At 36.1% G+C, this 16,951-nt stretch overlaps 1 protein-coding gene across 1 annotated transcript; it reads left to right on the top strand.

Moving 5' to 3' along the window:
- Nucleotides 1-431: 431 nt before the first annotated feature.
- On the top strand, nucleotides 432-2,382 carry LOC140856923 (expansin-A6-like). Its single transcript, XM_073255136.1, has 3 exons — nucleotides 432-697; nucleotides 1,052-1,370; nucleotides 1,809-2,382. Exons 1-3 carry the CDS (start codon nucleotides 478-480, stop codon nucleotides 2,116-2,118), a joined length of 849 nt encoding a protein of 282 aa, XP_073111237.1. The 5' UTR covers nucleotides 432-477; the 3' UTR covers nucleotides 2,119-2,382.
- The last annotated feature ends 14,569 nt before the right edge of the window (nucleotides 2,383-16,951 follow it).

Here is a 16,951-nt window from a genome sequence, read left to right as displayed (position 1 = left end):
TCAATTCAAAGCAAAAACATCAAAGAGATGTGCCAAGTCAGTTCTAGTTTGGCCATGATCAGGTCAGGTGCAACACTATGACCCATCAGTACTTGCCTCATGCCTAAGAATTTGTTTGGGATTGCATCTAAGTGATCAAGTTGCTGCAATCGGCCCAAATAATCTGGGCTTGGTCTCAAAAAGTGGACTCCAGGCCCTTCAGGCTGAGAACTTGAACCTTAAAGGAGGTTGGAGAGCACACGTTTGAATCTGAGACCGTACGTTCTTTTCGGCGGAACAGAGGCCGAGATCAATGAACTCTTACCTGAGCTCCCACAATCACTCAGAGCCTCCCTTTGCCAAGGCAACCTAAAAGTGGCAAAAGATTCAGGCCAACATAACTAAAACTCTACACAAATATAAGGGCTCCAGGCTGGATGTGTCTTAAGCTTTTGCTACCATCACCACCATCAACATCAGCACCATCGCTGCGGCGCCATGGAATCCTTCTTGCAATCCCCCCTTGTGCCTGCTTTGGTGTTAGTATTGCTCATGACACCTTACATCGAGGCCATTAACGGTCGCCAGCATAGCATCATCAACTTCAACCAGCACCATTCCCACCATCTCACAGGGCATCATGGAAAGTTTAGAGCCAGCCAATGGAACTTTGCACATGCTACATTTTATGGAGGCAGCGATGGCTCCGATGCAAGGGGTAATATTCGTTTTCAACATCTGCTTGAGATTTTTTTTTGTTTTTTGAGAAAATAATAGACTGCTAGATACAGGGAGTACATGATTAATTTGCTGTATCTTGCATCCATTTGTCTCCTACACTACCTGTAGGTAGGTGAGATACCATAGTTTAAGTTTCTCTGAAACCATCCACATCTATTATTTATCCAGTCAAATAGCTATAATATATTTTGTAGCACTTTACTGGCTTGTTCGTCTTCCTATATATTTATATCCTTAGAAGAATGTGTGTGTGTGTGTGTGTGTGTGTGTGTGTGTGTGCGCATGTCAAATTAGTTGGTGAGTCTAATCCAAGAATTCCACATTTTGGCAGCGGGAGCATGTGGTTACCAAGACACGGTGAGTCAAGGCTATGGGCTGCAGACTGCTGCATTGAGTAATGCTCTGTTTAATGATGGCTTGTCATGTGGAGCTTGTTTCGAGATCAAGTGCCACGACGATCCCAAGTGGTGCAAACCCGGCAACCCTTCCATTTTTGTGACAGCCACCAACCAATGCCCACCCAACTACTACTTGCCTAGTGACAATGGAGGCTGGTGCAACCCACCTCGCGTCCATTTTGATCTTACACAACCGGCCTTCCTCCAAATCGCCGAGTATAAAGCTGGGATCGTGCCTGTAGCATATCGCAGGTAACACATTAGCTCATCGGTTCTTTTAGAACCTGTTTAGATGGTTGGACTCAAAATCTTATAAAATTCATGGACTAAGCCAATATAATTAACCATCCAAACCAGGCTGCTAGGATATGTTTACGCTTTCATTTTTCTCTCATATTTTGCAGCCATTATCCCAACTAATAAACAGCAAAAAATGGCCCGGATGGCCCTTTTCCCCTCAATTTTTGTATTATTTTCAGATGAAAGATGGTTATTCAAACTTTAGACCTGGCGCATGAGGCCACTAAATTGTGGGCTAACATATTCCCTTCTCCATGGCCTACTGTTATTCCATCCAGAACAAAAACATGTTGCTCTCCGCATAACAAAGTTTTATGCATGTATAACATGACAAAAAGCACAAATTTATCAAAAAGGTGAAAGATTACATGATGGCCAATTGACTTGCAGGGTTCCATGCAAGAGACAAGGTGGCATCAGATTCACTATCACCGGAAATCGTTACTTCAACCTAGTCCTTGTGTGGAATGTCGCCGGCGCCGGAGATGTACACAATGTGCTAGTTAAAGGAAACAAGTTGCCATGGGTGACGATGAGCCGGAACTGGGGCCAGTACTGGCAAACTAATAAAGACTTGACCGGCCAATCTCTAGCATTCAGAGTCATAACCAGTGATGGACGCAAATCAACCTCTTGGCACATCACCCCTCGCAACTGGCAATTTGGCCAGACCTTTGAAGGCAAGAACTTCAAGTACTGAGCACATTTAGCATAATAGTATAAGCCCCATCTTTGTCCAACTTCTATTAGATGCTGTATCTCGGAGCTTGGTAGCTATAGGAGTTTGCTGAAGATTGATAAAGCCAGGACATAGCATATCAGTGTAGAAGTTGAATGACATTAGTCGGAGCAGTTATAGTGCAGGGCATGAAAGGAGATTAGAAAGAAGAAATTGATGCCTAGCTTATGTATAATAAATCATTCAGGTCATATTTATGAACATGGTGGTGCAGATAATTAAGCATCGTGAGCTTATGTTTTGGATGATTTTTGTGTTCACATGAACTAGGATAAATAGAAATAAAATCTTTGGGTACAATTGGGGCTGCAACTGCATTGAATTGACCTGCTTCCAATCCGACACTGACCCAAAAATATCTAACCTGAACTGTATTTATTTGGTTAGGCGTGAATATAAAAATACGACCGATTATAAATATGAATTTGTTCAGAGTTGAGAAGGAATAGAAACCCTTCAGCAGTTCTACCTGCCTATGCCAGCTGTTCTAGCCAACGCCCCTTTGAAAAGTCTCTTTTTCACAAAAGTCCAAGTCAAATCCTCCGCAAAAAATGGGTCCAAGGCAATACTTACAAGGTAGAATAGTTTGCTCTATCCTACAATGGATAGGAGATAATTTAACATATTTATTGCCAGATAAGTTATTCCACAACCAAAGAGGGCTTGCATGTTTTGCGTAGAAAGAAATTAATCTTATGAAGAAAAGAATCGTACTCCTTCTTAGTATTATATGCCCTGAACAGCCATTTTGTTTTTCGATATGGTAAAAATAACATTTTAAATGAAGTGCATGTTTCCTTGGACATGCATCCATGATCAAGGATATCTATAATAAAATGATCTGACAAAGATCCTTCAGCATACAATAGGGTAATCAAATGTTCAGATTCGGGAATGTAAAATTTCATCTATATTATAAGTTTTCAACCATTCTGGCAATATTGCATTTTCTATAGATCATCTTTTGTATTTAATTAACCTGACCTTAGTCATATTTCAGCATCCAAGGTAAACAAATTGATATGGCTGCTAAAAATATGCACTTACTGAGGAACACAGCCTGTGTTAGTCAAGGTACTTCAACTCTAAAACTTCAAGGAACGAACATGTACTGATTGACTAGTAGAGGCTTTAAATCATAGCCAAAAACAATGCTCGCTTGTGAAATGAGCTCAATGGTTGAATTGGAGATATTGTACTAAGTTATGTTAATGTTAAGATAAATTTAGCCTTGGAGAAGATAAAAGCAGCTGGTAACAACAACAAAGAAGCAGTTCAAATGACTTGGCATGTCCGTGGAATACAATGAAACTATTGTGGGCACGGTTTACTGTCAACTTCACCTAATTCCCCACCATCATCATTACAATGCACTTTGATCTATTGAAACGTTGTACAATTTTTGAAGCTAAACAACGGAGTTAGATTTCGTTCTTTCCTTTTACTTGGGCTTCTCCGTTCTAGGTTAGGTTAGAGTCTCTGGTATCCTAAAATAGCCAAACCCAAATGCCTAAAATAAAATTCCAGCCACAGAAGGGACTAGATTCTGGAAGTAGCTAAAAGTGGTTTACCATAGAAGAAAATGATTCAGAGGAATCATCAAACTTGATGTGTATTATTTTGACCATTATGTATATCCAGAAAAATTATCAGACTCGATGTGGATTACTTTTGCTACTACGAAGATTCGATATGGATTACTACGAGTAGAACTAGATAAAAAATCTAGGAGCAAGATCTGCCACATCAAGAAGTTAAATCACCTAAATTTCAGGAGGCGATAACTTGATCATATCATGCTCAATTATGATGATCTTTTTTTTTGCCGAAATAGATATCTTTTCAAGATTTACAACATTGAGATAATCCTAAAATGGGCTAAATTAAATCGAAATTTTATTATTTTGGCCTCAAAATGAGTTAGTCAAATCAAAATTTTTCTTTTTGGAAAAAACTTTGATCAGATGTTATCTTCCAATCCATGAAAATTTAGATAGAGTAATAAAAGATAAAATTGATGTAGAAGTATAGATCTATATCTTGTAAAATTTTAATATTTCTTCATGATTTTTTATATTCATCATATTTTTTAGAGATCTAGTCCTATTTAATATGGGAAGAAGAGTCCAACCTAACTTATTCAAGGATAAACATCCTTCTAGAAGATAAAGAGAGGAATCCGGCTCGAATTATATAAGGGCGGACCTCGTTATTATAAATAAGAGCTATTTACCTCAATTTATGATATAGATAATTAATCAATGAAAGAAAGGGGTATTTAAGTCTTATTTTTACAATTTTTCCGTCATCTTTTTCACTTTTGAGAGATCCAAATTAAGCAAATTGAAAAAAATCTTTCTTCTCCCCGATCGAATTATGTTGGTATTAGAATTTCAATCATCTACATCTATGGGAGGTCCAGGCCCACAAATAATACAAACAGTTAAAAGAAAGACTATTTGTGCTTGAAGTACATCGAAGGACAAAAAATGAGTATAGCTACTAATTCTTTCTCAATAAATGATGAGATGAATGAATATCTTACACAACTAGACGGGAAGATTACCCCACTCATCCAGATTGTGTCTTAATTGGCGGTGCCTTCAACACAAGCATCAGCAACTCCTATAGCGAAGTTGTCTCTTGCATTTAGGGATCAAGGCCTATCATTTAACAAGGAAGACTTAGGTTGGAAACTATTTTCAAACAAAACCAAGTAGTTCAACTATGGGATAAGGAAGTAAATGTTTCCCTATTTTCAATTTTGATTTAGTATGAGCCAAGTCCCCTAAACAAGAGAGCTCTTATCCAAGTGAATCATCAAAATCAATGTGGACCATTTTGACCATTATGTGTATCTAGAAGGATCACCAAACTCGATGTTGATTATTTTTGCCACTATAAAAATTAGATGTAAATCATGTTTGCGTGCTAGATAAAAAATTCAAAAGCAAGATCCACTATATCAAGTAGTTGAATCATGCATCAAATTTCAGGAAACGATAATTTAGTCATATGATGCTCGATTAAGATGATCTTTTTTTTTAAATTAAGTATCTTTTCAAGATTTATAACTTTAAGGCAACCAAAAAAGGACTAAATTGTACCAGAATTTCATTATTTTGACCTCAAAATGAGCTAGTCAAACTGAAATTTTTCTTTTTGGAAAAGATTTTGACCAGATATTATCTTTCAATCAGTGAAGAATTAGGCAGAGCGATAGAAGGTAAAGTTAATATAGCAGTTGAGATTTATCTTCTATATATAAATTTTAGTATTTTTTTTCATGATTTTTTATATACATTATATTTTTTAGAGATCTAGTCCTATTTAAGCTGGAAAGAGGAGTTCAACCCAACTTATTAAAGAATGAATGTCCTTCTGAAGATAAGAAGAGAAATCTAACTTGTATTATATAAGGATGGACCTCATTATTATAAATAGGGGCTATATACATTAGTTTATGATATGAAGAATTAATTAATGAAAGAAAAAAAATTTAAGCCCTATTTTCGCAATTCTTTCATTATCTTTTTTTTCTTTTGAGAGATCCAAATTACACAAGTTGAAAAAAATCTTTCTTCTCTTTAATTAGATCAGAAAATTACTAGATCCCGTCTCTTTCAATAACCTAATAACCATATGAGCATCAAGACTATCAACTGTATACAAGTGCTACTCCAAATTAATCAATGATTGAAATCACATTATCTAAGCTTCTAATACAGTTGTCATGAATTGTTTCATACAAACCAATTTATATATACAGATAATTGGTTACTAAAATGAAATCTGATAGATAGGATTTTTGCTTAAATATATCTTTGAAGATGTCAAAATTTTTGATTCGTATGAATATCTCTTTCAATTCTAACACCAAAGTAAATATTTATTTCTGCTTTCCTCGTGTAAGGGAGGGGGCAATGCACCTTACTCCTAATTCTCCTTAAAAGCTATGTCTAGCTAGTTTATTTGATGAAAGAAATTAACATAAAGAATATGCTAAGAACTTAGAGAACATGCATGAGTCTATAATATCAAGTAGTTTGCCAAAAATATTTAAAGTAATAGTGAGTGTTGGCATGTTGTCACGCCCCGAATCCAACATCCGGGTCGGATACGTGATGGCCGCACACTCCTTAGAGCAAGCCCTAAAGAATATGCAAGGCCAAAAATAAATATTACAACCTTAACATCCATAACAATTAATTTCAACAATAATTCATAAAATTTTGTATAGGTACAAATTAAATTTCTTCAATTCTCTGATCAGGTACTATAACACTCTATCTATCCATCTGCTCACCCATAAATCTAAGCCATAGCCAATCATGAACATCCTGTATCTCTGAAAAGAAAAGAAAGATGAAGGGGTGTGAGCTTTACAGCCCAGTAAGAATTCCCATATCACACTGATATAGTAATATAGTCTGAAAATAAAGAATAGCAATAAAATATAAAATCTCATATTCAATGTCCAGAATAATGCAAACATTCATAAATTTGCTGTCTTGTCAAAATAGATGCATCATCATATGTTAACAGGTGAAACACTTTTGTTCAACAATTGTTTCATGTCTTATCTTTCATTTCTTCTTTCACAATCACATGAATTTTTAACAGTTTCCTTCTGGCTCTGGACTATCCAAGTCTATACCTCAGTCATCATCCGGATCGAATCCATTTTAAAAGTCTTTCAAGACTGTCCCAGGATGAGCTCCTGGCCGGCTGTCCCACGTACCAAAGCCCGTGAGAGGCTGTCCCAGGCATAAGCTCCTGGCGGGCTGTCCCAGGCATGAGCTCCTGGCCGGCTGATCCACCTGTAAGCCAGTGGGGGCTGTCCCAAGCATAAGCTCCTGGCGGGCTGTCCCAGGCATAAGCTCCTGGCTGGCTGATCCACATGACAAGGCTAGTCCATACCATATATCTCTTTCTTTTCATTTAATCATTATGTGTTGATTTCATCAATCAATTCTGTCTTGCATTATGATCAATTCAGATATGTCATATCCATATAATCATGCCATCAATCTCTGATACATATATATTGACATAACATACTCATGCTCAAAATCAAATAACAGTATCTCAAGTATAATAAATTCATTGATCTCAAATCCGATAACGCAAAACCAATAATGCAAGACCAACAGTAAAATAGCATATATAATAGTGATCATGTACAGGGATTCTTACCTTTACCGATGACTGATCCAAACACAGAAATCAATGTTCTTCTTTGATTTATGAATTTCTTTAACAAGATATTCCACTCGATATCATATGCAGACAATCATCTCTTCATAACCCTGATCAATATAAAAATCACATATAGAGAAAATTATCGATAATCGATCCTAATAACACAGATCGAGGATCTCTCTTAGGATTAACCAAAATTAGGACTTGTCTATGTATCTGGATCCTCCACTGATCCATAAGACTTCTAGAGAGAGAAAATTCATGAAGAGAGAGAAAATTCTAGAGAGAGAAAGTAGAGAGAGAAAGTGGAGAGAGAAATTTTCGTATCCTTCCGATGAGGCAATCATGATCGAGACCATCAGAGGTCCTATCAGGGTGACTTAATATGAATCAAGTATTACAAATTTCAAATAGGATTGGATTGGGATCAGACCTACTGCACGAATTTCAGAGCAACCTCAATTCATCATATTTTTAATTCAAATATATCATAGGGTCTGTGATGCAATCAGAGAGAGAGTAGAAAGATTCTAGAGAGATAAAATTCACAAAAAGAGAGAAAGATATAGAGAGAGAAAATAGAGAGAGAATCTAGAGAGAGAAATTGGAGAGAGAAGGTAGAGAGAGGAGAGAGAAAGAGAGAGAAAGAAGATAGAAAGGAGAGAGAGGAAAATTCTCTCCTTCTTCTTCTTTTTTATTTTATTTTATTTTATTTTTATTTTTATTTTTCTCTTTTTCTTTTTTTTTCTTTTTCTTTTTCCTTTTTCTTTTCTTTTTCTTTTCTTCTTCTTCCTTTCTTCTTTTCTTCCCACGGGTTCCGTTGGGCCAAAACAGGGAAGGAAAAAGAGGGTGGCTCGGGCTCCGATGACTTGGCCGGAGATCCGGCAACGACGGTCGAGCATGCAAGCTGGCCGGCGGCAGGGTCACCCTCCTTGTTGCCGGCGGCAGAGAAGGAAGAAAATCATAAAAACAGGGTATCCCTGTTTGAGCCCGAACCGGAAGCCCGAACCGGCACCTCGCCGGCTTCCAAAAACACCGGTGACCGGAGAATAACAAGGAGAAGAGGAAATACCTTGTTCCGGCGGCCAAAACAGCTCCGGCGACCTCTTTTCTTCCGATCAACCACCACGGAAATCTCTGAGAAAAATCCCTCAAATCCCTTGATTTACTTCGAAATTTTTGTTGTAAATTCCTAAAGGAAGGTTGGAGGATCTTATAGTGGAGGTTTCCTACCCTAGTCGGACTCTTTGAGTCCGATTTTGCCGGAAATTGTGAAGGAAGAAGACTCCGGCTAGGAGTCTTCCTCCTTCTCTGTTCTTTTTTTTTTTTTTTTTGTGTTGTTGGGCCATCTGGGCTACAGGCCCAAGTAAACGGGTTGCTACAATCTCCCCCCCTTAAAAAAATTTCGTCCTCGAAATTAGATTATGTCGTTTGAGATATCTATTTCAAAGTATACATTCTTCATGTCATTCTCAAGCTTACGATAATATCATATATATTATTTATTTCTCATGATCTTGTTATAACAAAATTATTTAAAATTTCAAACTCATCCCTTCTTATTGATTTCTCAACTTTTTGAAGAACTGTAACATTTTAAACTTGTATTAATATACCACCGTTATTTGTCTAATACATTTCACTCGAAATTCATAATTATCTCATACTACCCCTGATAAATAAAGATCAAACATCGAGCACTCTTTACAATCATCGATTTCTTTCTTCACTTGATTTTCCAACAAATTTTATATATAGACTCTCATCTTAAGAAAAATCTCAATCTTCTATATCAGTTCAATAACAATATTAAATTTTAAAAATATGAGATCTATGTTAGGACATTCTAAGTTTGAACTAATATCAGAACTATCAAGCTGTTAATAAACTTGAGATATCTAGACTTTCTTGGCATTATCTACAATGAAGCAACCTACTAACAAAAATTATCTGACTATGATCAGATTAAAAATTATTCTTTATTAACAACTAATGTATTCCATAATATCTTCAGAATCAAAGAATTAATATTTCTAATCAATTTAACCCACCATGCTTTTGCTGCGCACTTTGATCTTAATTTATCAATTTATATAATTATATCAAAGATAAAAATATCTTTATATGTTAGATCAATCCAAGATAGATCTAGCCTTCAAATTTCATATAAGACTTAGGACAAAATTTTAAGTTTTTTTTTTTTTTTTTCTTTACTACCCTTGGGTATAGCATATAAAAAATTAAATCTTGATCCACTTCCTATGTTTGAAATCATTGCATAAGTTTCATCACTTTTCAAGAATCCAACATGTCTAGAATTAATTGAAGTTAATCTTAGATTTACCTTACAATCATCTAGATAATTTCTAAATCAATCTTCCTTTTTAAAAGAATTACTTCTAACTTGACAAACTAGAAGGACTCAAGCCAACATCCTTAAGTAGAATCAACTTGATTATTTCTCATAGAATTCTCTTCATCATAACTCTTAATATTAATCAATAAATCTATACAAAATCTTGTCCCTTGTATAAGTCATTCAAACTTTAACACTAGTAAGATGTCTTAGATCAATTTAAAAATCCAAACTTTGACTTGAATAATTAATACACTTCATCATCTTCAACAGTCACAAAAAAATCTAATCCAAAGATAATAATACGAATTATTAAAGATTTCATCATAACCTGTATATCATACTCTGACAAAATAAATTTTCTTCTTTAATTTAACAACAATACCAAAAGACTTTTGATCCACTTAAAAAATAAACTATTGACTTGAAATTCAATGCAACTTGAAAGATCAAAGAATCATATTCAGAATATGATATTTTGAGTAACCAAAAATTTCATCAAGATGTGTATCTCATATTCTCATAATAAAATTCAAGTATATATATATATATATATATATATATTTTCATCTAAGATTGGGTTTCATATATGACCTCTTGTAGGTTCAATACTCAAAAATATTTTTCTCTCATATGATGGAATTTCTTCTTAGACCATACCCTAATTAACTTTCTTTTGATAAATCCAAAATTCATAATGCATCAGACAATTATCATCGAAATTAGAAAAGTATCATGATCTTCAATCATATAAGCTTAACATTCTAAAATCATCTAGTATACTCAACATAACTTATCAATACCTCCCACTTCATTCCAAGGTCAACTCTTCTTATATTCAGGCCACCCTACTAATTGAAATCCAAGATATAACTCGTCAATTTTATTATAGATAACATATGCCACTTATGCATAAATTTTATCTTACTATCTATTGATTTGAAATCTAAATATTGAATCTTCTCTTTTATATCTATCATGTTCCTCGTGATCATAACCTAAGTTCAGATATCACTAAAATTATAATTCTGAATAATTATAACCTTAAACTCAAATACCGCTTAAATCATATTTTCTGATGATCATAACCTAAACTGTAATATCATTATATTACATCCTTAATGATCATAATCTTAAACTCTGATATTATCTATCATACTCTATCAATTATAATCTCAAGTTTTGATATCATTTATATAACAATCCCTTGTGACCTTAAACTTGGGTTCTAGTACTAGTCTGTCATATCCTAATCACTTGTATCATTGTCTCCAAATAAACGTAACCTAACCTCTAAGCTCAGATACTACTCTGTCACATCCTACTGATCTTACATAAAGTTTTAATATCTCTTCATAATCTCTAGTGATCTTAAACCTAAGCTTTGATATTATTCTACCACATCCAAATCATTTATATCGTAATCTCCAATGATCATAATCTAAGCTCTGATATCACTCTGTAATATTCTAATCACTTATATCATAATCCCTAATGATCATATCCTAAGCTCTGATACCATTCTGTCACACCCCGAACCCAACACCCGGGTCGGATACGTGATGGCCGCACACTCCTTAGAGCAAGCCCTAAAGAATATGCAAGGCCAAAAATAAATATTACAACCTTAACATCCATAACAATTAATTTCAACAATAATTCATAAAATTTTGTATAGGTACAAATTAAATTTCTTCAGTTCTCTGATCAGGTACTATAACACTCTATCTATCCATCTGCTCACCCATAAATCTAAGCCATAGCCAATCATGAACATCCTGTATCTCTGAAAAGAAAAGAAAGATGAAGGGGTGTGAGCTTTACAGTCCAGTAAGAATTCCCATATCACACTGATATAGTAATATAGTCTGAAAATAAAGAATAGCAATAAAATATAAAATCTCATATTCAATGTCCAGAATAATGCAAACATTCATAAATTTGCTGTCTTGTCAAAATAGATGCATCATCATATGTTAACAGGTGAAACACTTTTGTTCAACAATTATTTCATGTCTTATCTTTCATTTCTTCTTTCACAATCACATGAATTTTTAACAGTTTCCTTCTGGCTCTGGACTATCCAAGTCTATACCTCAGTCATCATCCGGATCGAATCCATTTTAAAAGTCTTTCAAGACTGTCCCAGGATGAGCTCCTGGCCGGCTGTCCCACGTACCAAAGCCCGTGAGAGGCTGTCCCAGGCATAAGCTCCTGGCGGGCTGTCCCAGGCATGAGCTCCTGGCCGGCTGATCCACCTGTAAGCCAGTGGGGGCTGTCCCAGGCATAAACTCCTGACGGACTGTCCCAGGCATAAGCTCCTAGCCGGCTGTTCCACATGACAAGGCTAGTCCATACCATATATCTCTTTCTTTTCATTTAATCATTATGTGTTGATTTCATCAATCAATTCTGTCTTGCATTATGATCAATTCAGATATGTCATATCCATATAATCATGCCATCAATCTCTGATACATATATATTGACATAACATACTCATGCTCAAAATCAAATAACAGTATCTCAGGTATAATAAATTCATCGATCTCAAATCCGATAACGCAAAACCAATAATGCAAGACCAACAGTAAAATAGCATATATAATAGTGATCATGTACAGGGATTCTTACCTTTACCGATGACTGATCCAAACACAGAAATCAATGTTCTTCTTTGATTTATGAATTTCTTTAACAAGATATTCCACTCGATATCATATGCAGACAATCATCTCTTCATAACCCTGATCAATATAAAAATCACATATAGAGAAAATTATCGATAATCGATCCTAATAACACAGATCGAGGATCTCTCTTAGGATTAACCAAAATTAGGACTTGTCTATGTATCTGGATCCTCCACTGATCCATAAGACTTCTAGAGAGAGAAAATTCATGAAGAGAGAGAAAATTTTACAGAGAGAAAGTAGAGAGAGAAAGTGGAGAGAGAAACTTTCGTATCCTTCCGATGAGGCAATCATGATCGAGACCATCAGAGGTCCTATCAGGGTGACTTAATATGAATCAAGTGTTACAAATTTCAAATAGGATTGGATTGGGATCAGACCTACTGCACGAATTTCAGAGCAACCTCAATTCATCATATTTTTAATTCAAATATATCCTAGGGTCTGTGATGCAATCAGAGAGAGAGTAGAAAGATTCTAGAGAGATAAAATCCACAAAAAGAGAGAAAGATCTAGAGAGAGAAAATAGAGAGATAATCTAGAGAGAGAAATTGGAGAGAGAAGGTAGAGAGAGGAGAGAGAAAAGAGAGAGAAAGGAGAGAGAGGAAAATTCTCTCCTTCTTCTTCTTTTTATTTTATTTTATTTTATTTTTATTTTTATTTTTCTCTTTCTCTTTTTTTTTTCTTTTTCTTTTTCCTTTTTCTTTTCTTTTTCTTTTCTTCTTCTTCTTCCTTTCTTCTTTTCTTCCCACGGGTTCCGTTGGGCCAAAACAGGGGAGGAAAAAGAGGGTGGCTCGGGCTCCGATGACTTGGCCGGAGATCCGGCAACGACGGCCGAGCATGCAAGCTGGCCGGCGGCAGGGTCACCCTCCTTGTTGCCGGCGGCAGAGAAGGAAGAAAATCATAAAAACAGGGTATCCCTGTTTGAGCCCGAACCGGAAGCCCGAACCGGCACCTCGCCGGCTTCCAAAAACACCGGTGACCGGAGAATAACAAGGAGAAGAGGAAATACCTTGTTCCGGCGGCCAAAACAGCTCCGGCGACCTCTTTTCTTCCGATCAACCACCACGGAAATCTCTGAGAAAAATCCCTCAAATCCCTTGATTTACTTCGAAATTTTTGTTGTAAATTCCTAAAGGAAGGTTGGAGGATCTTATAGTGGAGGTTTCCTACCCTAGCCGGACTCTTTGAGCCCGATTTTGCCGGAAATTGTGAAGGAAGAAGACTCCGGCTAGGAGTCTTCCTCCTTCTCTGTTCTGTTTTTTTTTTTTTTTTTTTTTTTTTTTTGTTGTTGGGCCATCTGGGCTACAGGCCCAAGTAAACGGGTTGCTACACATGTAGAATTTTTTGTTTGTTATAGCTGCCAAAAGGAGGGGAAAGAAAAAAATTTTTTGATGAAAAAGGGAAGATGATCCATCCAGCAATTTATTATAAAATAGATTTAGTATTTACAAATGGGCTTATTTTTTGTCCCAACATTGACGATAAAACCATTGGCCCAAAATGTTGCACAGATACAAAGGCAAGGGGGTTCACATTCAAAATACCAAAATCTACATTGAGGACGTGGTCACATCAAAGTTCCCAAGCAAGAAATGTGCCTACCATAGAGACAAAAGAAACAAAATAAGGTTGCAGCCTCTAGTGAGTTGTTTTTCTTTTTTTCAAATTTGTAGCAATCAGTGGGAGACCCTGGATTTTCTAAGGCCTTCTAACAACACCAAGATTACAGCTTAACTCTTCTTTGTGTTTATTGATGTCTAGCTTTGTACCAGAAAAATAGCATGGTGGATGATAAAAATGGGAGACGTTGCTTCTCTTTTAAAAACTCTGTTATTCCTTTCTAACCACAAGCACCAGTTGGCAGTAGTGAATAAATAATCTTTTGCATGCCGGCCTGTTTATCTTACCTGGTATGGTGTTTCTCCAGGTAGACCAAAGATCTTCAATGGAATTAGGGATCGGAGGGAGATGTAATACTTTTGAAAGCTGAGCCCAGACTAAGTAAGTGAAGGAACATCTTGCAAAGATATAGTTTATTGTTGCCTCAGCTCTGCACACATAATGCATACAGCTAGCCCTTGCAACTTTTTTTTTAAAACCTCTCTCGTTAAAATTATATTGTGGAATGCTAATCAGTTGAAAATTTTTATTTTTTTCTAGTAGTGGAAGTTTTCATATAATTTCTGTAAAAAATGATGTAACCCCGTATGACTAAGAAAATTATAACTATTTCTAGTTGAGAACTTCTTTGAAGGACATCATCTTCACTCAATCCTGTCATCTTTAGTTGATAGGGTTAAAGAGTTTAACATCTTTAAGACTAGGAACTCAATCTCCCCTCAAGGGCTCAGGGCATAGAAAACTTAATTTGCTCCTTTCTAATTGTAGTCTAAATATGCTAGCCATCGAAGCTTAGAGTTGTTTAGAAAAAATGAACAGAGATGGGAAGAGATCCTTAAGAGGTCCCTTGTTGATCCATGAGTCATGCCAAAAAGTAGAGTGCTGTATCCATTTTCCAAGCTTACATATGTACTGCTATAGAACCAGTGCCTGGTTTTGAAGATATTTTTCTCTATGTATAAGGTGTAGCTGAGTCAGTCATAGGAAACTTGACTCGATGGCTTGATCTTAAAATAAATTCTACTCACTAATTGTCTCGACGGCCTTTGGTGCTCTTGGTGATATATCTACTACCACTTCGTGAGTAGACAATGGTTAAGAAAATGGAGGTTTGCTATACCAAAATCTCTATAAGCCTTTGGACGTTGACATGCTTGCTCCTAGCTGATCAAACAAAGCTTTCTACAATTCAAGTTACTCCCTCCCCATAAAAACCTTCTTCTTGCTTGGTCAATTATATTCTTTCCACCACTGCTGATGGTAGCAGCATTGAACTCATCCAATACATGGGGATAGCACTCAAGATACTGTTAATTAAAATTAATCAACCAGCAAATGTCAAGACCTTACCTTTCCAAGCTAAAAGTTTTTTCTCGATCTTTTCTTCAATGAAACGCCAATCTGTTGCTCTGGGTTTGTTATAGTGTAGAGAATATCCAAAATATTTATTCAGAAAATTAGCTTCTGTACATCCTATGAGATCTGCAAAATTCTTCAAAGTCTCTTTGGTAAGTCCAATTCCTATGAGGATGCTCTTGTCAAAATTTATTTTTAGACCCGAGAGTATCTTGAATTGTGTTACTTTTGGACGGTCATAGTTTTATTAGTAGTCTCTGCTTTTTGATAAGATTACTATGTATTTAGAAATCATTTTTGGAAAGTGCAGTATGTGTCAATTTTTCATGTTCTAATTAATCTGAAAGTTGAGAATCTTTTATGGCTTGCCTTGAAAATAGACCTCATACAAAAGAGGTTCTTGCTAAAAAACTTGGTTGGTCAGCTCAGATTGCCCTTTGTGTAGCACTGGAGTTGGTGGTAGTTTCTCATCTTTCCATGATGACTGTTGGAGAAAATTTTGTATAGACCGATTGCATGAAAAGACCTAAAGCCTAAGATGACTGTACCCAATAGATCCATCTTTCGGAGTCTATTGTCGACTCATGGTCAGCCACGACTTCCGTCGAGCTAGTTCTCCACAACCACCTGATGGACATCCCATACCTTGAGCAGACAAGTCATGGCCAACCATCGCTCGGCATTCCCTATGCGTAAAGTCGAAGTCTCCTTGTTGGCCGATCCTGTTGGTCGACCAGCTTCGTACCTACAGACAGATTCTGGTACTGGACGTCCCCATCTAGTAGCGCCTTAAGGCAACCGACCCCTAGCCGTCACCGATCAATTCTTATCTCGACAACACTCGGTTGAAAATTTCATTTAAAACACAACACTCGTAGGGCAACAACTGTCTCTGGATTGATAAAACAACCACAACTGCCGCATCTCGAAAATCTTGAGCGACAATCTTATACCCCACGATTCATATCCTGATCATGTGGGATCGCGCCAACCACTTGCCAATTGAAGATCCAACTCTCCACTATAAAAGAGACTCAAAAAAGATCTCTGAAAAGATACGTCATTATTCTAGCATTGACAATGACCATATAATCTTCATTCTTTCTAGACTTTTTGCAGATGCAAGAAAGTTTTGATGCTGCTTTGAAAAACCTGGGATCATCTATTGGCTTTATGTTGGGATCAACTTCAGTGTAAATATTATCGGCCCATTGTGGTACGTGTCATGTGAATCATGAAAGAATGTAATACGTGTAGGAACGCTATGAGATGACGAGAAGTTTATTTCCACCAGAGCAAGTAATTCCGTTTTGGTGCATCATATAGGAAAGGCCGTTCACGTGTGCATTGGAAAGTTAGGATGGATCCGACGGTCAGACACTACTAATTTATGGAAATATTATTCCACTGCATAATAAGTCACATCAATTAACCACTGTTTTTTTTAAGGTGAAGTTTAACCACCATTATGCCATACGCGTATAACCTTGCTCTTTCCATAGGTCATGCTATTAGAAAAATGGTTAAGTATAACCATATAAAAAATATTTAATAAAGTTATAAC

Source organism: Elaeis guineensis, chromosome 4 (genome assembly GCF_000442705.2).
Source record: "Elaeis guineensis isolate ETL-2024a chromosome 4, EG11, whole genome shotgun sequence".
Classification (NCBI taxonomy): Eukaryota; Viridiplantae; Streptophyta; class Magnoliopsida; order Arecales; family Arecaceae; genus Elaeis; species Elaeis guineensis.
This window is presented reverse-complemented; position numbering and strand designations above follow the sequence as displayed.